Here is a 21571-nt window from a genome sequence, read left to right as displayed (position 1 = left end):
AAGTGACATTTAGGAAGTATGGGGTGGCCTGGGTGGACTAGGTTTGGGGTGGTTTTGGGAAGTTCTTTAACTTCACATTCTTTTCCTTATTTGCTGAAGTTTAGCTGGCACCAGCTTATCGTTGAGCAAAGTTGACTTCATTAGTGAAGTTTTGGGGTCTTAATCTAGGTTTTAAAGGCTGAGAAAATGTGAATTTACTTCAGCCCAGCTCTCCTCTCTCACCGTCTTGTCCTTTTTACCTATATCAGCCACAGCCAGGTGCTTTGGTTCCCTCACATTTGCTTCACTGTACCTCTCTTACTGCCAGTCTTTCTGCTTTTCCAGCAGTGCCTTGTTCTCCCCATGAGTGGGGACAGCAGGCTGCAAAGGTGGGAAGAGGATGCGGGAACTCATTGGGTGTAAGTCAAGGTGATGCTTTAAAGGAAGGGACAATGATAGGGCAACTTAAGAAGGATACTGGAGTGGTTATGATACTGGCTTTGGACTTGCAGAGCCTTGAGTTCATGTTCTCTCTACGGGCTTCCTGTATGATCATGGTCAGATGGTTTTTCTTTGTGAGAAGTTAACCAGTTTAGTTATGTTGATACAGTTACACCACTCTAATTATGTATCACACCCCATGTGAGGACACAGATTTTTGGGGTAATTATTAGGGCTGTGCAAAATTTCGCCGGTAGTTTCATTTCAGCGCTGTTTTGATTCGTTTCGAGCTCGAAACAGCGAAATCTAAACGAAACAGAGAGCTTTGAAACAGCCTTGAAATGAAACAAGGCAAGTTGAAATGTTTCGAAAGTTTTGAAACATTTCAAGTTTCAAAGCTCAAGCTGGGTTTTCCTGCAGGGAAACAGAAACTAAAGTAAGGAGAGGAAGGGGGAAGTGGTGGGGAAGGAGTGCTCTCGTTATTGACTGTGTAGCTGGCCAGCGACTATCATCCTTTCCTGAAGTCCCTTCCAATCCCAGTGCTCTGGGGGAGGGATGGAAAAACTGCATAAAAAGGGCAGCATTGTTTGAACTGCCCTGCTTTCTGCTTTGGTGTCAGTTGAGTGAGGGTGCACCTTAACAAACACACACACAGTGTCAGCCACCCATGTCACAAGTTTTGCCCGTCAGCAGCTAGAGGTGCAGGGCCCCAGAACCCCAGACTCCCCATGCACCTATCTCCTTGACAGCTGGCAGGCTTCGTGGCTGCATCAGGACCCAGCAGGCCTGCAGTTTTCACCCCCCTGTGCCCCAAGACAGACACAGTCCCACAAGCATCCATGTCATGAGTTTTGCCTGTCAGCAGCTAGGGGTGCAGGGCCCCAGAACCCCCCTGCACCTATCTCCTTAACACCTGGCAAGCTTTGTGGCCGCAGCAAGGCCTAGGAACCAGGCCTGCAGTAGTTTCCCCCCACCCCCTGTGCCCCAAGACAGACACAGTTGCACAAGCACCCATCACACGAGTTTTGCCTGTCAGCAGCTAGAGGCTCAGGGCCTCATAACCCTAACACACACAGTGTCGCCCATGTCACAAGTTTTGCTTGTCCGCAGCTTGAGGTACAGTTTCCCCCAAACCCCTGCACCTATGTCCTTGAAGCTCGGTAGGCTTTGTGGCCTCAGCAGGGGCTAGCATGCCTGCAGTTCTGACCCAGCTGTGGCTTAACACATACATGTGACGTGAGTTTTTGCTTTCAAGACTTTGGGGTGCAGTTTCCCTAAACCCCCTGCACCTATCTGCTTGAAACTTTGTAGGCATCATGCCTTCAGAAGGGGCTACCATTCTTGCAAGTTTCATGTAAAGTAGGCCAGAAATGACAAAGTTATAGGCTGTTTCGAGCTTCCCCATTATAGTCTATGGGCGAAACAGCAAAACTGGTTTGACAAAACGAAACGGAACAGCTGTTTCGAATTTAAATGAAATTCGAAACAAAATGCTGTTACGTCGAAATGTTGAAACAGAATGGCCATTTCGCACAGCCGTAGTAGTTATGCTGTTTCGGAATGTCTTAAACTGCTGCCAAAGCAACACGAGTTAAAATAGAACAAAGGCATCCTTTAGAAAGCTCAGTATGTAATGTACGTTTTTGCTAGCACAGCTATGTCAGTGCAGTATGGCTGTGTTCATAAAAACCTCTGATGTAAATGCAGTTAAGCTGGCAAAACTACACCTTGGCTGGCTTATCTTATTTGGCAGGGTGGGACCTGAATTCACTTGAGCAAAAAGTGCAGTTTTATCTGGCAGATGAGGTTCTTTGGGTAAATCTGATCTCTTTTATTAGACCAACTAAATAGTTGGAAAAATTGTTCTTTGCACGCTTTTGGGTACAAACACCCTTCTTTGGGTATAGGGAGCATCCCAGTTTTATCTGTGAATTTTTGGTGGAAATTGCTCAAACCCTTGAAAATTCTTCACTGATCCTCTCCATTTCACTTCACACTTCCATTCTGAGTTAAAATGATAGAAAGTTTGGGTTGGAAGGGACCTCAGGAGGTCATCTAGTTCAATCCCCTGCTCAAAGCAGGACCATCCCCAACTAGATCATCGCAGCCAAAGCTTTGTCTACCCAGGTTTTGAAAACATCCAAGGATGGACCTTCCACCACCTCTCCAGGTAACTTGTTCCAGTGTTTTACTACCCTCCTAGTGAGAAAATTCTTCCTAATATCTAACCTAAACTTCCCTTGCTGCAACACGAGACCATTGCTCCTTGTTCTGTCATCTGCCACCACTGAGAACAGTCTAGCTCCATCCTCTTTTGAACCCCCCTTCAAGTAGTTGAAGGCTGCAATTACATCTCCCTTCAGTCTCCTCTTCTCTAGACTAAATAAGCCCAGTTCCCTCAGTCTTTCCTCTGCAATCACATTGGGCAACTCCCTCAGCACCCTTGGGTGCATTCCATCTGGCCCTATGGACTTGTACACACCCAGCATTTCTAACAAGTCCCTAACCTGTTCTTTCAGCACTGAGGAATGTTCACCTCCTCCCCCAAACTGTTCTAACATATCCCTTCACTGCTCTGACCCTGTGTTTCTATCCACAGCTCAGACATGGGTCTGGCATAGGTCACACTGCAGCGCTAGTGCTCCTTGCTTTGTGGATCTCCATATGCATTGGCACCATTCCTTTGACCTCCAGTAAGCCTTGAGAAGTCATAGAGAAATGAGACCATGATGGCTTTGAGGAGTATGTTCAGTTAGATGAGAAAAGGCAAGGAAGTGGAAGTGTGGGAGGCTCAGGAAACATCAGGTCCAGTTTGGTTCCTCCACCATTGTAAAGGGGTTTAGTCCACATCTGCTGTGTTTTTTCCACCCCTGCCATAATTTCTAACTCTGCCCTCAAAAAAAATCAAAAGAAAGTTACAAGTGACTTGTGAGAAAAGGGACCTTGTATATCAGCAACCCCTTGAAGAAATTACACTGCAGCTTGTTTCCCTTTGATCGCACATGGTTTCCTGAACAATGGAAGGAAAACATGATCCAGTTTCCCTAATTGTCTAGCAGGCACTTTGATCTTGCCTCTGTTCAGTTAATGCTAATTACTTTGACAGGGTATCTAAAGTAAGATTTTAGTTGTTTTGGATTTCAGAGCAGTAGAAAAATATTGATTATGAAGAAAAAACAAAAGGTTTTGGAGGAAGATTTCCAAAATCAAGTTCCTGCAGAAGGAATGCAGAGAGCAAGCAAGATGCCTGTAGGCTTGTTTGAGCCTTACTGTGGGTAATTTTACAGTACATGTTTATTGCTGAAGTTCAGTATCACTAATAACACCTCAAGCCACCATATAACTGTATTTACGATTATTGGGAAACCTCAATGATGTCAAAACTCTTAAGCCATGGACAGACATGCATTTATAGCGCTATAAATGCTGTAACTTGTAGCACTACAAAAATATAGCATTATGAGGGCATACATATGTTCACAGTACCCTGTAAAAAGTTGCTGTAAAGGCATGCTCTCTAGGCAGTGGGCTGCTGTCACTCTGAGTCATGGGTGGTCAGGGCTGTGGCCATTTGGGAATCAAGGTGCCATCCCAGGGTCAGGAGCAGTGAGCAGAATCCAGGGACAAGATGGATCAGGAAGCTAAGAAGTCAATCTGAGAGCAGGGGAAGTCAGGAAGCTGGGAGATCAGGCAGAGTGGAGTTGGAGAGCAAGCCAGGTCGAGAACCCAGGAGATCAAGCAGAGAGAGTGGAGTAAGAGAGCACAAGCTGGAGGGAACAGCAAAACAGTCTGGGATCAGTTTTGAGAGTCCTGTTGCCTGAACACTTCCAATTCTGGATCAGAGGCTTATATGGGGGATTTGGAGAGTTGGCTCACCCAGGCTGGCTGGCCACTCTGTTGACAGGGAGTGGATGGAGGATTAGGTCCTACTGGAAGCTTCAGGCCAGGCTTGACCAGCCTGGATTATAAATCCCAGGGTGGCAGACCCAGATAAACAGCAATACTGTATAGCCAAGGCCCCAAGTTCATGGCTGTGACCAGATGGTTGTTCCTTTGAAGCAGGGGTGGGAGCACAGTATTATGGAATGCTCAGAGCCTGGGACAGCTCCTATTAAAATGTATTTAATCATACAGGCATTGCCCATGGCTAAAAAGAGTTGTGCTACAGACAATATTGTTTCATGCAGGAACATTTTTGTAGCACCTCTGCCATTTTTATAGTGCTACAACAAATGTGCATGGGTTGGTCTAATAAAAGATAATAAAAGATATCAAATTCACCCAAGGAACCTTGTCTGCCTATGTCCTTAGACCAACACGGCTACAACCCAAACCCCTGCATATCTATCCTCATAACTTTTGAAGAATTCTTTGAACTGCTACAGATATAATGTCTGCCTTATAATCTTGCTGCCTACTTTCACTTTGGTCAGTTTGGGTGAATGTGTTGGGACAAACCAACTTGAACTTCTTGCCACAGATAACTTCTTCATGTTGTTCCTCACAGACATGGTAGTTGCATGCACTGATTGAGATATATTTGAGGAGGATCAGAGCCCTAGTTTGAGTCTCAAGTATAAACAAGATAACCAGTGGGCGATTATATAAATTGCTTGTGGTTTTGTTTGCAGAGTAGGGATGGTATGTTTTGGAAACTATCAAATCAAATGATCACAAACTTCTCCCGCTAAAACTATCTTTAATTTTTTAGAGGCTTTTTGAAGTAGCATGGTGACTTCACAGAACTGAAAATATACCACCCTAAAATAGAAATGGATGTTGAACAATAGCAGAACACTGCTTTGTTATAACTTAACTGTTTGTAGTGTTTACTATTAAATTTCCTTCAGCTTTGACAGAGGAAAAGAGATAAGTTTGTTTTTCTAAACAGTTGCACATCTGTAATGTTACATTATAGCTAAGTGAAAAGGACTGTCATAATTACTGATTTTTTTTTAAACACTTAGTAAATATTAAGTCTAAACCAATGTGCAGGTATTGAGAATGTTCATGGTCACTGCCAATAAATGTTTCATAAGGCTTTTCTTGTGAAAGTTTTGGTAACTTTTCTTTGAGATTTGCTGTTTCCAAAACTAAATTAGAGCGTATAGCCACAAGCAAACCCTTGAATTCTGAGGTCACCTGTATTCACATTGTTCTTTCTTATTAAGTGTCATCACTAATCTTGATTTAATCAGTGTTAAATGACTTGCTAATACTTGTATAAGTTTATATCCCAAGAGCTCTGCAAGCATTGAAATGTTTGTTATTCCCTTGTAGAGTGGGAAACCCTATTCCCATTTTAAGACAGAGAAGCAATGTTCATACAGGTGTGAAGTACAGTTTTACTGTGACAATCAACCTATACAAATTATCCTTGGGGTTCTTAATTTTCTTTTTAAAATGTCTATAATTCTCTTGAGGAAATTACCTGAGTTTTCATCTTGCTAGTGTCCCTGTTCTTCAGCTTATAAACTGGGTTTGTTTAACTGTTTTGTATTATACTGTCCAGTGTCTTCAGGTATAATTGACTGCCTGATTTCTCCTTTCAGAACTTGTTAAACTGTGCTTAATGCACAAACCATAATACAGTCCATTATAAATTACTAGATAATACTATATCACCTGTAAAATTGTAATGTACGCTTGTGATTTAAGTAACTCCATGCATGTCTTGGTAGTGGATATGTTACTGAGGGAATGCAAATTGTAAGTAATTAGTTGGTTGTGGCTGGGTGGCATAAAACTGGGATTTTTTGCGGTGGTGAATATCAGTTGACAAGGCTTCTAAGTTATGAAAAGCATAATGTGTTTATAGAGGAGTATTTGATGTTTGCCAGCATCAGGTGGGAGTTATTTCAGAGCAGGTAAGAGGTGATCTGATGTCTTTCTCCAGCAGGGGCAGAGTTGGGGGAGGTTAACTGGAAGATAATGGCATCTCATGCTGGTGTTTTTGGGGTCCTGAAAGATGGTTTGATGACAAGGGAGTGACCGTGGGAAGGTTATGAGTCTTGATGATGGAGGGAAATTGAAGAAGTGTCAGGACTAGTAATGAGGAACTACACTTTTCTCAAAGTGAGTAGTTGCAGAAGGAAGAGGACTGTTACCTTTTCTTCACATTTTGTCAAGTGAACTCCCTTTAAAAAATAAAACAGTCCTTTATTGGGTTGCCCTTGAATGTGGTGACCCAGCTTTTTATCTTAGAAAACTTACTGGGAGTAGAAATTGCAACCTGCTCTTTGCCACCCCTCTTCTTACTTTTGGCACCTGCTGTCACTGCATATTACAGTGCTTTGCATATTGGGCTGAGGTTTTGGAAGATGCCATATACTACTTGACAGTCACCAGCTTACATTTGGGGGAAACTAGCTTAGTCAGTGTGGTCTACTTGTTTATGCTTGGCACTGCTGGTGCCCATTTGTCTTGTCCCCCGGATTTGCAGTGCCCACAGCACCTTTTGGGCCACTGTTTGATAGGTTGAGTTTTCTTATGTCAGTACCAGTTTATCACTCTTTGCAACTTCTCTTATGAAACAGGCTCATTAGCATAATATTGTTCACCACTTTCCAGCCTGGCTCATAAGAACCTAACCCATACTCATCTGTGGGTTTGCAAATATTTGACTGGGATACTGCATTTCCTTTTCTTGAAATAAGTGTCGTTCTTCAATTAAAAATACTGATATCTTTACTTTCTGTTGACCTTTTTGTGCCTTAGGCTCTTGGCATGTTCACTTAATAGTGAGATAGGCTCTGATCTGCATTTCCAACAATTGTGCCTCCTGCCCCATCACATATGCATGGCAGGAAGCATGATTTTAAGATCAGGGAATTGATCCTAATCATGCCATACCTACTTGTCAGTGCAGAGGAAACCCAGGATCATAATCCCAGGCTTCCCCTGCACCAGAAATTTGGTCTTGGGCCAACAACTAGCTGATTCTCAGCTATGTCCCGGGGACTCAAACTGACTCCTGTGTAGTCTGAGGCCATGACTGACAATTAGCTGAATGTCAGCCCTGACCTGACAGCCTGGGTCTGATTCACCTGAGGCTTTCCAGCCAGTCAATAAGCTGATTGTTGACCTTGGCCAGACAGCCTCTGCTCTGGAACTGTTTGTCAAAACCCTGTTCCCAGCAGATCTGGTCAGGCTACCAGGTGAAGAATATTTGAAACTCAGTGTGGGGAGCTGGACTGTTTCTCCTGCTGGGAACTTTAAACCCCATGCCCAGCAGCCCAGCCAGAGATGCCAGGCATGGGGTTTAAAGTCCTTGTGAGGGAAGCCCTTCAACTTCCCCACCAGGAGACTCAGATCCTTCACTCCTTTTAGCCCAGCTAGAACTTCCAGGCATTGAGTTTAAAGTCCTGTGAAAGGTTTTCTTCACCCAGCCTCTGGCTGTGGTCAACAATCAGCTGATTGTCATTCCCAGGGCCATTCTAGACCCTGGGGCAGTCTTGGCCCTGGGACTGACGATCAGTTGATTGTCAGCCCCAGCCGCACATTAAATTTAAGGTGCCATATAAACCAGCCTTAGAAATGTTCTGTATCCTATGTGAAACATTTAATGACACTTTAATTGGGTGCACATGTAGCACTGTGCCCACTTATGCTGTAGTTAACACATTCATCACAGCATAGATGTAACATGTAGTTGTTACATGTTACCAGGATTAGTGGCAGGAGCTACCAGGGACCTGCTAATTTTCAATTTGTTATAGGGGAAAAGCACTTTTCTTATAGTCAGGTGAATTTATTTAGTTTTGAAAGGAGCTGCTGTTTAATTGATGACTGAGTGGACTTAAAGTCATAAATCTAAGATGAAACTCATGCTTTGGTACAATTCATAGCAAGATTTCAAAAGTAAGATTGGCTTTGTGGTATATGTAATATATATGTATATTTCATTTTTGCCTTTCATCCTAAAATACCCAACCTATTTACTCAAGTTTGTCATCTGGCTACTAATTGATTGTGCTCATGCAACCTGACTATTCCTGCCCAGAAGGGTTTGGAGTTGGTGATTTACTTTTAAATGAATTTAAGACTTGTAAGTAGCTGAGGGCTAAACTGGCATACTGATTTACTTCTTGCCGCCATCACTACAAGTAAGAAGAGGAGTTATACCCAAATGTATTTCTTTAAGGCGTGGGCATAGACAAGTTAGTCATATTTTCTACAGGTGATGTAATTGTGCATTGTGTGTCAGAGGCATCATTAGGATATATGCAGTACTGAACTGGACAGCACTGCACTGAAGACCGCATTCTGTAGCTCCCAAGTCAGCTGATCTTTCTTTCATTGCTCACCCAATTTATTGGCTGATGACTAGCTTCCAGGCTTGCTCAGAAAGCAATATTTTTACCAGTCAGCAGCTTTCTGCAGCTTGAATGCATTGCTAAAAGTTACTAAGTAGTTAACAGTGATAAGAATAGATGGAAGAGGTGACCTTTTTGCATTCCTCATCTTGTTACTCAATAGTGCAACATTGGGCAAGTTCTTCCAGTCATCTGACACATTCTCTCTCCTTTCTCTATCAGATAATTTCAGACCTTGAATCATGGAATGATGAGCTTTCTCAGCAGATGAATGACTTCGACACTGAAGATCTTACGATAGCAGAACAGAGGCTCCAGCACCACGCAGACAAGGCCTTGACCATGAATAACCTGACCTTCGATGTCATCCACCAAGGACAAGATCTGCTGCAATATGTCAATGAAGTGCAGGCTTCTGGTAAGATGTCTCTGTCCCATCTTCTAGTTAATTATCCTCACATCTCCGCTTATAAGGCATCTAAAAATGGCATTAATTTCTGTTAGCCCATATGTAAGATAGGTGAAGTATGCTAATATCTAGCAAGTTGGGTATTGATACCATAAATTCCTTCCTTTTAAAGGACAAAAGTCTGGATAATGCAGCGAGAAGTAGAAAGAATAAATAAGAGTATGCAGAACTGTAATTCGAGAGCAGTCGTGCATTGATAGTATTTAAATTACACTTTAAGTTCTTAAAGCAACAACAGATTATTTCAGTTTATATGATCTTTTCACTTTTTTTTGGTAATTATCCTGCTGCAGACTCCAGTCCATAGCAGAAATCTCCAGAGTTCCTAAAATCTTGTAGCTCATTCTAAAGAGTATGGAAATATTTTACTTAATAAAATATTCTGTGTGGCTTGGCTATTTAAAAAAAAAAATACTAGCCATTTTCATTGTACATAATAACAAAGAGGTTTAACTTCTCTGAAAACCCTGCTGTGTGACTTTTTAAAATGAATGGCTGCTTACAGGTGTAGAGCTGCTTTGTGACCGAGATGTAGACATGGCAACTCGTGTTCAGGATCTATTGGAATTTCTTCACGAGAAGCAGCAGGAGCTGGACTTAGCAGCAGAACAGCATCGGAAACACTTGGAACAGTGTGTACAGCTGCGCCACCTGCAGGCTGAAGTCAAACAGGTATGAACTAAATATGTGCTGTGCATTGTTTGTAACTGAAGGTATTAAGTAGATATGACTGTGTTGGGGAATATGAATAGGTCATATCCATGGAAATAGCATGGAAGGGGTAAAATTTGTCACTTACAGCAATTTCTTGCAAGGTTTTAGCCTCAGAGTTCAGCATCTATCCACATGTAATTTTTTGTTTTAGTTTGTGTTTTATATTTTTTACTACTAGCTGTTTGAAAAGAACAGGAGTGGATGTTTTGCATGCTGACTAATATTTATTCAAGGGACCTGAAGCTGCTTGAAGCTTAGCATAAATACTTTGAGCATTGCATTGTTCCTCTTTTTTTTTTCTATCTTTCTTGCAGTATAATAAAGTTCCTTTTACTGCTTCCCTAAACTCTAAGGTTTAAGTTTGCATAGAGTGCTTGAGACGCACATAAGCAAGAGTGATCAACAACAGCAGGATAAATTTCACTTCCAGGCAAAATGGGGCTTGGCATTTATGGTCTTCCTCTGTCCAAATGTTACATGCTCATTGTCCAGTTATGCGACTTGTTTACCAGTTGACAGCCTCCAGTAACACCCCTAATGCCCACGTCTCCTGACATAATCACAATACAATTTAAAATGTTGGCTCCCTCCATGATTGCTGCCCAGGAAAAAGAATAGGCAGATGGAAAGGGGGATCCTGGCGTATGGGCACAGCAAATGGAAACAAACACAGGGAACGCAAAGAATTGCTTGTCTGCATGGTGTACAGACTACCCATGTATGTGCCACTCTAGTTTAAACCTTCAGATCTTTCAGGGTACGTGAAAGTTGGCCAGCTTTCAAACTACTCTGCTGGAGACAACCAATAAAAGTACAAGATGCCAACTACTGTTGTAAAGTGAAAGAGTGAGGTTGAGAAGATGTACAGTAATTTATCTCCAGCAGCCTTGGGTTCTTTTGTTACATGCTGTCCCGTGAGAATGAAAGCAGAGAGTCAATTTAGTATGATATTGAGCCAGTACAACTTACACCTGAATGCAGATTCTAGCCTTATTACCTCAACTCTTCATCTCCTTTCCAGTGACTTTTGAAGAACCTCATTTTCTATAATGTATTGGGTTGATGCTCAGTTGGATGCTGCAGTCACTGTAAGCACTGACTGCAGTATATGGTGTTTCATAAGCTGCTATTGTGTATAAGGTGGCAAGCAAGGGGTGAGAGGGAGCATTGAGTTTGACATGTATCACTGATCACGTCACTGCATCTTGACAGCTTTACTCTTAAGTTGTGAGTTACAGCTGTTGGCAGAGGAACACTACTGAATGATATCAGTGTCACCTTTCTGATTGGTGTTCAGAATGCATCTTGTAAGCCCTCGGTGTATTATCCATCTTTTGAACCCCTAGCAATTCTAACAAAAGTAGAAATGTTTGCTTCACTAAGAGAAAGCACTGGAAACACTGGTGTAACTAGTTGATAGATGTTAGCATAAGAAGCAGACCTTTCTCCTGGCAAAGTGAGCAGGACACACTGATTTAACTTGAAAGGGGTAGAATTGGACCTGCTACTTAAGGAAAGCAGAGCCCATATATTCTGCACAAAATGTTGCTAACAGAATTGTTAATACACTTACCTACATATAGAACAGTTATATTTCATTACTGCATAATTACTACATTACTGTAGTTTAACAGCATGCATCTTTCAACCAGGAGATAGTATGTGTACACACACATGCTATTTTTGTATTCTTTTTTCATTATATCAGTTTTGTGAACAGTAATAGGGAAAATTGTGCATCCCACCCAGGATATGTAAATTAAGTTTTTCATAATAAATTCCATATAATTCTGATTATACTAGATGAAAGAGAGATTGGTACCCCATAAGGCTAGTCACTAGGTGCTAGATTAACAGGCTCTTATACTCACCCCATTCAATATAGAGGTTAAGCTAAACTTAATGTCACAATTCTTGATTTGTCATGTTCTTTAGAGACACTTGAACTGTGAAAGAAATGAGATGGTTTGAATTAATAGTATGTACATGTAGTTTAGACACTAAAACTTTACGTCTTCATCCAGGTACTCTGAAATTGTCCAAATACTCAGCCTACTTCTCCAGTCTTGAGGGTATAAACTGTATGAAGCTAAAGTGTATCAACTATGAATCAAACAAGTTGGTTTTGATGACCACTATTTTTCCCCTTTGACCACTATTTTTTCCCCTTCAGTGACCTTAAAAATACACTTTTTTGTAAGTAAGGAAGCAGGACCACTTGCAATTTCCTCTGAAGTGGAAAAGGCTTTGCGGCTCAGCAGGTCACAGCAGGTGTACTCTCTGAGAGTAACATGACAGAGTAAACGTCCTTTTCAGTTGCTGTTTTATTTGTGTGTAGTGTGGCCTAGAAGTCCTGAACACATGATTTACTATGTTCAATTACTGTGACTTCCTGCTAGATTTACTGTTAAGCTGGGTGTAAGCATAGATGATGTCACAGAAGAGTAGAAGTCTCTTTATAGCAAAGACTCTTAACTAGTTTTCATAATTGTTTTTATACACTCTGCTACCTTTACTAAAACAGCTGCTGCAATGTTCTTTGTGGACCCCACTAGGCAGGGTGGGAATAATATGGTTAAGTTGGAGGTTCCTTAATGTTGCATTTTCACCTTCTATATTGAATCTAAATATGGAAGGCTTGAATAATAGTTTTAAACTTTCTTGACTTACTTCGGGGTTCCCTTTCCCTAAAACTCCTTTAGTGAGTGTTAACAACTTTTCTGCTGACCCTAAGAACAAGATTTAAAAAAAAAAAATGATCGTAAGTTAAAATGTTTCCTCGTGTGGGACTGGGAGGTATAAGAGTGGTAGGCCAATATAATAACTAGAATATTCTGTACTTGAACCATTTGCAGCCACCACAGTTTTTGCATTAGTGATTTGAGCTTGGAATTTCTTTCCCCATATTTTTCTTCCATATTCTGGTGACACTAAAACCAAATAGGATGAAAGAATTTAATCTTACAGAGGTTGTGACTGTGTTTTTCATTTGGTACAAGTGCAGAAGTGCTCTCACACAAGCATTGGTTAAAACTTTCAGAAAGGCAAAATGCTTAGCGAAGCTGTGAACTCTGGGTCCAGCAGGTTAACAGATAGGCCTTGCAGAAGCATTGGAGGCAGTGGATTGCACCACATTAGATCTAGATCCTGGTCCCATTAGTGCTATAGTTCTTGTACAGGTTGCTGGGGATTAGAGGGATATGAGCCTTATGTAACTAGGTTCAGCTTTCTCCAGGGTAACTTGGCTTCCCGAAAGAGATGCTGGTGGAAGCCTTTTGTGTGGAGACTGCCAAGTAACCTAGAGGTTGGAGTGGAGTCTAAAAGCAGAGTAGAACAGAACCTTGGAGGAGAGGGCAGAAGTTTTAAAGTGTGTGCTCCTTTAAAGATTCAAACGTTAAAAAGCCTTAAGAACCTCAAATTGTTCAAGTTGAGAGACTTGAATCATGCTTCAAATGCAGGGGCACCCAATGTGCTGTATCAGGTACTTCAAGGTACGGTGGATGTAAGCTGATTACATACATAATAATGCTACATGTTTTATTTCTGGGATTACTGCATACTTTGGCTACTTTTCTCCATTTATTTATTTATTGTTTCCAACCCATTTTTTCTGGTGGGTCCTCAAACAATAAACCAAAAGCCAAGTTGCTGAAACTGTTTACTTCAGTGCCTCAAGTGATCCCAGCAGGTTCTATGTATTGTCAGACTTGCTACAAGTTTAAAGGGTGAGGGAAAGACTTAGTAATAGAACATTTCTTAGTGTTTCATATGCATTTACTAAACTACATCCAGTTCATTTTCATTCTTGATCTGAAACCTAGTGCCCAGTAAGCAACATTGAATATATTAGCTGTTAAAATGTTGCCTGTAACTTGATCTTTACTGTTACTTTCTAGGCACAAGCAATGACATCATGGTGTAGAACAAATCTTTCTTAGGTAGTGCTAAAAGGAGAGACCGTATTAAGCTAATAGTCCATAGAAACTACATTTGTCTTAATGATCAAAGGAGTACTTGTAAACTGTGCTGTTTTCTGGTATGTTGCAGGTGCTTGGCTGGATCCGAAATGGGGAGTCCATGTTAAATGCTGGCCTTATCACTGCTAGCTCATTGCAGGAGGCTGAACAGCTACAGCGGGAACATGAACAGTTCCAGCATGCAATAGAGGTAAGGACTTGAGAAACTGGTAATCATCCAGTTGTAGGGAGTGGCTCATAACAAAACAGTAGGTAGCATTAGAAAAAGATTTAATAATTCATATACCTTTTAAAATGGATATCTTTCCTCTTGAGCAGTAGCAAAAAGATGAGCATAAAAATGTGTACTTAAGTACACAAAATGGGGTCATAATGAGAAGAGCTGTGACCAGGAAAGGGAATTCTGCATAGCAGGGGTTCGTTCTGCTTTATGAAATTTACATCAGTGCATTGCTTGTTTCTACCAAGCTGAAATTAGCGGTAACTTAGTACCAAAATTGTATTTGCAATATCTTTTAACAAATTGAATAGAACAAGACTATTGCAAACAGTATTTCAGAATAAGTTGCTGTAGATTTTTAGTTTTTAAAGCTAAAGTAATGTTTTGGCTAGGTTGCAAAGATGGATGTATGCAAAAAAGTATCAATATGGATAAATATCTGTGTGCTATGGTCTCTGACTTTTGTTCCACTTCAATTAACTTGTACAGCTTTTGATAAAAAAAACTTATTTTCTGTAATATCTTCTGAAGATTTCATTGGTTGAGCTTAAATTCAGTCCATCCATGTTAATGATGTTAATTCAACCTTGTATTACAAAAAATGAACAAAAACATTGAAACCAAATAAAATTTGAATATACTGTTTAAGCCTTTTCATGTACTCTTATGAAATTTAGGTCACCAGTGGCAGCATATATTACATGGAGGAGGAATTCTGCTTCATAGGAAAACTTAATTCTGTTGGTTAGGAACCCTCTTAAAGTATTTCAATGTATGGTAAATGCCTTCTGTTCTGTTGGTATTCTGTGTCATGTTCAGTTTCCCCTTGCTGTTTTCAGTTCCCAATATGTATGTTTTAATTCTGAAAAGCTTTACTTTTTGAGCTATTCATGTTTTTCCTTCCTGGTAATAGTTTATGAACTTAACAAAAATGCTTTGGACAATAATATGATCATATGAATTCAAAGCTAAAACTTCAGACAAGTAGACTTCGATTTAAAAAGTTCTAGATCAGGGACCCAAGTTTTAATTTTTCTCATACTGAGTAATAAATAATCGGGCTCAGTTCATATCGCCTAGAATTTTGATTTTCCTGCCAAATAATTATGTAAAATCGTGTACACCGTTAGTTTCTGGGAAGAGAAACTTTGACAACAGTTAATCAAGCCCTGGACAGTTCTCTTCTCCAACTTCCTACCAATCCAGTCCCAAAAAACAAACAAACCACGACTGGGGGTCATAATTACTGAAGATGTGGATTGCAACTTTGGATGCATGATTGGCTGCTCTGGTTTCTATTACTATGCAGTTGCTACTGCCAGTGACCTGATAGTCATTGTAAATTTGATGTTGAATCCCTAACGAATTACTTCACAGTTATTTGTATGGAATAAGTTAGGCTGCAAACTACTGTTAGTTCTTTATTTCCTTTGCAAGTTTCAGGTACGTATAAAGTTACTCAGTGATTGTAGAAAAGCAGTGCCAGGATTTTGAGTATTTAAATGAACCTGCTTATTATAAACCAATATTTTAATTTCAACTTACTAGAAAACACATCAAAGTGCACTGCAGGTACAGCAGAAAGCAGAGGCAATGCTACAGGCAAATCATTACGACATGGATATGATCAGGGAATGTGCTGAGAAGGTTGCTTCGCATTGGCAGCAGCTGATGCTCAAGATGGAGGACCGACTCAAACTCGTGAATGCCTCTGTTGCCTTCTATAAAACTTCGGAACAGGTATGAGAATAGCTCATGCCATGCTTGGGTAGCAAAATAAAGAGTTATTTTTCATCATATAGAATGAGCTGTGGATGGAGGAACAGATATACTAATTTAAAGCTCACAAAATGAAACATGACCAGAAATGTCACCTTTAGTTTAAAATTTGGTTCAGATATTCCCATTCTGTCTTGGAAACAGACAGCATGCTTCATTATGTTAAGTAAGAACTAATAATTTGGAGCTGACTCTAATAAAACTTCAGTTTAGGTAGTTTGGCTCCATTTTCTATCCTAAGTGAAAAACAAGAGCATAGGTTATTAAGATATGTTTGTGAAAAGTTATTTATTCAGGTTTTGATGATTTTCCTCTCTTTAAAAAAACCCAAAAACAAAGCCTTGAGGTACAGATTAGTTACAACTGAGCTTAGCTGTCTGCCTGTCTTCTGAGGGACACATTTGAAATCATACTGGCTTGATCTGAAGTCTTACTTTTAACGTGAAATTTTTTATTTTTCTGGAAGGCCATTGCCATTGAGAAGTTTATATTTTCTCATTATAAATTACCTCAAATTGTGGTTCAATGTTGTGATTTTTTTTTTTTACATGACTCGGAGCACACACATTGTGCATTTAATCTTCCAAGTATATTGTGAGCTTAAAACCACATGACATCAATGAGGTGGGTAATGGTAACTCCCAGTATTGCATATGGGAAATGGTTAGAGTTAGAATTATCGTATTTACTCCCAACATTGCATATGGGAAATGGTTAGAGTTAGAATTATTGTATTTACTCAAATATAAGACAAATCCTCCCTTTCTCCCCACCAGTCAGTGGGAGGACGAGGGGGGAGCTCCTTGTCTTACATTCGCATACAAATGGCCCTCTCTTAACCTAATTAAACATATTGTCTAGCATTTAACTGCTGCCAAAAGCAGTATATGCTCAGTAATGGAAACAACTGTGAAGTTGATTCAATGCAGCCAACACTGAACATAATTAAAACACATGGCTCATATTGGGCGTATATGCTGATGGGCCCCTACCACAAGAATAGGTTAGCACAACCCGTCTGACTAAGATGTATGTTAGCACCCCCTCAGTGCCGAGCCTTTTTAAGTCATGATGAGCTACTCCATTGTGCCTTTCTTTCCCATTTCCAATTATCCCTGTTTCTTCACTAGCCTTAACTGTCTGGAAAACATCACCAAATGGAGCCCATAACAGTTCACCCAGAATCTTCCAAGTGTATTCCTCAGCCCTCTCTCTCAGCCTGTTGCATATGATTAGTGTGGCCCCACTCACCATGAGGTGGAGCTGGACCAGGTTGCCCTGTGCCTCATCTGCATATAAATTATTAGAGGATCCCAGGGCTCATGACATTGAACACCTGGTCCCAGTCCTGAGTGGGGGGCTTATTAGGACATGGATCCTTTGTGGGTGGTATCTGGAGTATATACACATATTGAGCAGTGCTGAGCTGTGGGGTCACCATGGCTTTAAATGTTATTGGCTCTCCTTGGGCCCAGTCCAAAGAACTCTGTGTAAATCATGTGTCTTTTGGCTTTGGACTAATATCATGCATAGTTCATATTGCTTCTCAGCCTCTTGAAGGCTCTCATCAAGTATAGTCTATGCTTTCCTGGCCAGGGAAACACCATGACCATCGAGGCTGTCTTCCTGGTTGCACTGGGGAAGGCTGCTCTCCTGGCACAGGGATAGTACCTGCCAAGGTAATGTATAGTAAACCTCCCATTTAGCTGTTGGAGTGGGAAGGTCTTGGCTTTAAGCCCACTTTATGGAAATGGGCGACTTTTCCCTGGCTTGCCCCTGGGGCCTTACAGCTGAGGGCAAGCAAAACTCGGGGGCATCTGAACCCCAAGCCTCCGGGTTTGGGTCTGCAAGTAGGGTGCCTGCTTTCGGGAATATCTGAAGCCCCAGATGGGGGTGGAGGATGTTTACCAGTAGTAGGGCCACTTATGGTTCTGGACTCTTGGATTTGGAATTAGTTTTTGGCTAATTGGGCCTGGGATACATAACATTTAATATAAGTAGATACAAAGGTGCTGCTTGAAAGTATCTTCATGGAGTACATGTACTAAAACTTGCAGCAGTTTCAAAAAAGGTAAAATTAATCAATTCTGGATGAACTAAGTATATGGGTATCTGTTAGGGCTGTCCAAAGCTTCGGTCACCAATTTGATTCGGAGGAGATTCAGCCCAATTTAGCAGCCAAATCTCCAAAATGGGAGACCCATTAAAAGGTCCGAATTGAATCTGAAGCCTCTGAATCGATTTGGAAAAGATTTAGAGATTCAGTCCGGGTCGTTGGGGGAGAGGCAGACACAGCTGAGTGGCTGAGGGTTCCCCCACTGCTCCTTTGGCTGTGCCTGCCTCTTCCCAGGCAGGGAGAACCACGGGAGAAGTCCCCATGGCTGCCCAGTCCTATCCCCTGCACAGCCCCAACCTCCCGGCACTTTAAAAAAAAAAAAAAAAAGTCCCACACTCACCAGCTCTAGCAGCTGTGATCAGGACCTCTGGGGGCTCATGGCAGAAACCCCCATGGAGCGTGGGCCACTGGGGGGGCAGTGGGAATGCCCCCCCAACTTGGCACCTGTTTGGCAGCTGTTGCCTTGCGTGGGTGCAGTGTGGCTTGGCAGGGTGCCGCTCACTGTCTGGGAGCTGGGGCTGTTCCACCTGTCAGCCGGAGTCTGGCACCGCTCAGCCCTATCAGCCCCAGCTCCCAGACAGCGTGCAGCGCCCTGCTGAGCCACGCTGCTCCCATGCCATGGGGCAGCTGCCACACGGGTGCCAGGTTGAGAGGAGGCAATCCCCGCTGACCCCCCACTCCACCATGCATGGGAGGGCTCTGCCATGAGCTTCCAGAGGCCCTGATCACCACTGCTACACCAAGTGAGTGCAGGGCTGCTTTTTTTTTTTTTTTTTTTTTTTTTTTTTTAAGTGCCAGGAGGTTGGGGTTGAGCCGGGAATGGGGCCAAACAGGGCAGCCATGGGGGCTTCTCCTGCGGCTTTCCCCGCCTGGGGAGAGGCAGGCACAGCTGGAGGAGCCGTGGGAGAACGTATAGCTGCCCAGCTGTGCCTTCCTCTCCCCAGCTGATCCGAATTTCTGAATCAGTGCCGAATCTCCAATTCCGATTCAGCTGAATCGAATGGGGACAGTGATTCGAATCACCAAATCAAATCACTGTCTTCCGAATCAGCTGAATCTGAATCAAATACGCCCCTATTCGCACGGGTCTAGTATTCATATTAATTTTCCTCTGTGCAAATTATTACAGGCATGTTTATTTCCAAGGTCATTGTTTTTAAATTCCTCACTCTTTTGCTCAGGGAGAGCTGGGTCTGACAGTAAGCTGCAGGGGAAAAAGGGGCTGCATAGGGAAGAAATTTGTTATAATTTTTCATATATAAAATCTAATTATTGGATTCAGGTCTTTTATATTTAAGTCTGTCTAATAGTCACCTAAATATGGTAAATGACTTCTCCAAAATCCATGTGTGTAAGATGTGGGATTAGATGTCAATAGCTCATGGTTTCTGGGTATTCCCACTAGCCTTAACTAGTATTCCCACTCAAATCACAGTTGTTCACTGCTTACCTGTGTCCTCCTGGCTGGCAGGTATGCAGTGTGCTGGAGAGCCTGGAACAGGAGTATAAGCGGGAAGAAGACTGGTGTGGGGGAGCAGACAAACTGGGTCCCAACTCTGAAACGGATCATGTGACCCCTATGATAAGCAAGCACCTTGAACAAAAAGAAGCATTCCTGAAGGTAAAGATTTTTTTTTTATTTCATCACTGTGTTGTATTCTGGAAAACTTGAAGTACTTAGCACATGAAAAACGAAGCCAGTAACATGTAAATAGTTCTGTGATCATTGTGAACTGTGGTTACATGGGAAATGACATGCAACTTCTTGTTTTGCGATAAGAAAATCAATTGAATGAAAATTCTAGGTTGTTTAGTAGATGCTTTCATTTCAGCTTTAGCAGGTAGGGTAGATCAGTGGTGCTCAACCTTCTTTGGTCAGCGAACTAGGTGAACAGTGCCCAATCCTTTGCGGGCTGGAGCTCGTGGGGCCCCATCTGACCATGCAGTGGAGGGACGTGGCAGCCTGAACCTAATCCAGCCTCATGGTGAAAGGGGTTTTGGCCAGCCTCCACCTGGCCCGACAGTGGGGAGAGGCCATGATCTGGTCCTGATTTAGCCCCACAGGGGAGGGAGAGGAGGCATGGCCATGACCCAGCCCTGCAGAAGGAAGGGGGAATGGCCCAGCCCCAACTTTGCTGTGTGGAGTGAAGTGGGCATGGCCTGGCCCTGGGGGCATAGAGAAGAAGGAGGTGTGTCTCAGCCCAAGCCCAGATGGAAGGGGGCATGGTCTGGCTCTGATCTGGCTCTGTGGAAGGAAGCATCATGGTCCAGCTCCAACCCACTGTGGGGCTTGGACTTCTTTGGCAGCAGGGAGGGGTGGCAGTACTGCCACTGCTGCCAAATTTCACAACCTGTGGGGAGTCCCATGGGCCAGATTCCAAGGCCACATGGGCTGTGTTTGGCCCACAGGCCAGAGGTTGAGCACCCTGGTATAGACAGTTGGATCACCCGCTGTGGCCTGAGTGCAGTGGGACTCTGTTTCAAATGGCCACTTCTTCCAGAGTTCTTAGAAGTTCCTTTTCAAAATGTAGGAAAGTCTCTCAAACAGTGTCTCCCTGTGCCTCAAAGCAGTTCTCAGGAGCAGGCAAGTTGCCATATGGAAAGCCTCATTCTGCGTTGTTCTTGTGTAGCAGCCTCATTCTGCATTGTTTCTGTGTTGTTCTTGTGTAGCTTATGTGGACATTATGCATGAAGTCAAGTAAAGCCTTAACATTCAGTAAATATTAATAACTTCAATCCTGTGGACATATATCGAGTCAACAGCTATCTGAGCACAAGGTCCTAGTATTTTTCTTTTCCCTCTGCCCTCCCAAGTTAATGTGGTAGGCCAGTTATACTCAGTACTACTGTACTTGGCTACTAATCAAAACAGCTGGAACCAAGTAAAGATGGCAACTTGATGAAGCAAGCAGCATTTTCAGAGGTTAGTGCTGGTGTCTAGCATGATTGGTTGATACTGTCAGATAAAGAAATGAGGAAATGGCTTAGATCAAGGAATTGATGGTAGTTAGGTCTTCATGTAATCCTAGTGCTAGTCACTGCCAGATATTGCAATCCTGGACTAACTTCTGTTGGCGTGGAAGGTAATAATTTAGACCGTCCTTTTGTAAAATAGGACATGGAGGTAGTAGAACTCTGCAGATGAATGAAAGATGCTCGTTCCAACTAATGATTCATATAAGTGAGCTGCTCAACATCTTGAATAATAGAAGTAAAATGCATATTTTTTTCCTGCCATACAGCATAAGGTTTCTTTCTTAGCCTTCATGAAGGATTTTGCAATACCTCACCCAGGCCTCTAAAAGCCTTTTAGACTCTGATCCTGATTAGTGAAGACTCTAAAAAGACAATTTATTAGCACAGTTAATAGCACCATATCAAATGGATTTTTTAGTTGGAAGTGTATACATTTCTAGTCTCTTGTTAAAAAAATATTTGACAAACTACCAGCTTAAGTGAGCTTGCCATTGGATCTGTGCTGTGTTCACCTGGCCTTTTAAGGTAGTATTTTTATTTGTTCTTCCATTATGAATAAGACTTCAAGTCCATATATATATATAT

General features: G+C 42.0%; 1 protein-coding gene across 19 annotated transcripts in view; it reads left to right on the top strand.

Moving 5' to 3' along the window:
- TRIO (trio Rho guanine nucleotide exchange factor) overlaps positions 1 to 21571 on the top strand; it is a 466181-nt gene that overhangs the window by 282469 nt on the left and 162141 nt on the right. For all 19 annotated transcript variants that reach the window (XR_003095137.1, XR_003095138.1, XR_003095139.1 and 16 more), the window contains 5 exons: positions 8958 to 9153; positions 9710 to 9876; positions 13966 to 14085; positions 15664 to 15855; positions 19482 to 19631. Coding sequence is in view for 16 of the 19 variants with exons in the window: in XM_025209612.1 (XP_025065397.1) it covers positions 8958 to 9153; positions 9710 to 9876; positions 13966 to 14085; positions 15664 to 15855; positions 19482 to 19631 (825 nt within the window). In the remaining 3 variants the exon portion in view is untranslated. The remainder of the gene's footprint in view (positions 1 to 8957; positions 9154 to 9709; positions 9877 to 13965; positions 14086 to 15663; positions 15856 to 19481; positions 19632 to 21571) is intronic.

The sequence above is a fragment of the Alligator sinensis genome, unplaced genomic scaffold, assembly GCF_000455745.1.
Source record: "Alligator sinensis unplaced genomic scaffold, ASM45574v1 scaffold420_1, whole genome shotgun sequence".
NCBI classification, from domain to species: domain Eukaryota; kingdom Metazoa; phylum Chordata; order Crocodylia; family Alligatoridae; genus Alligator; species Alligator sinensis.
Note: the sequence above shows the minus strand (reverse complement) of the source record. Positions and strands in the feature narration are given on the sequence as shown.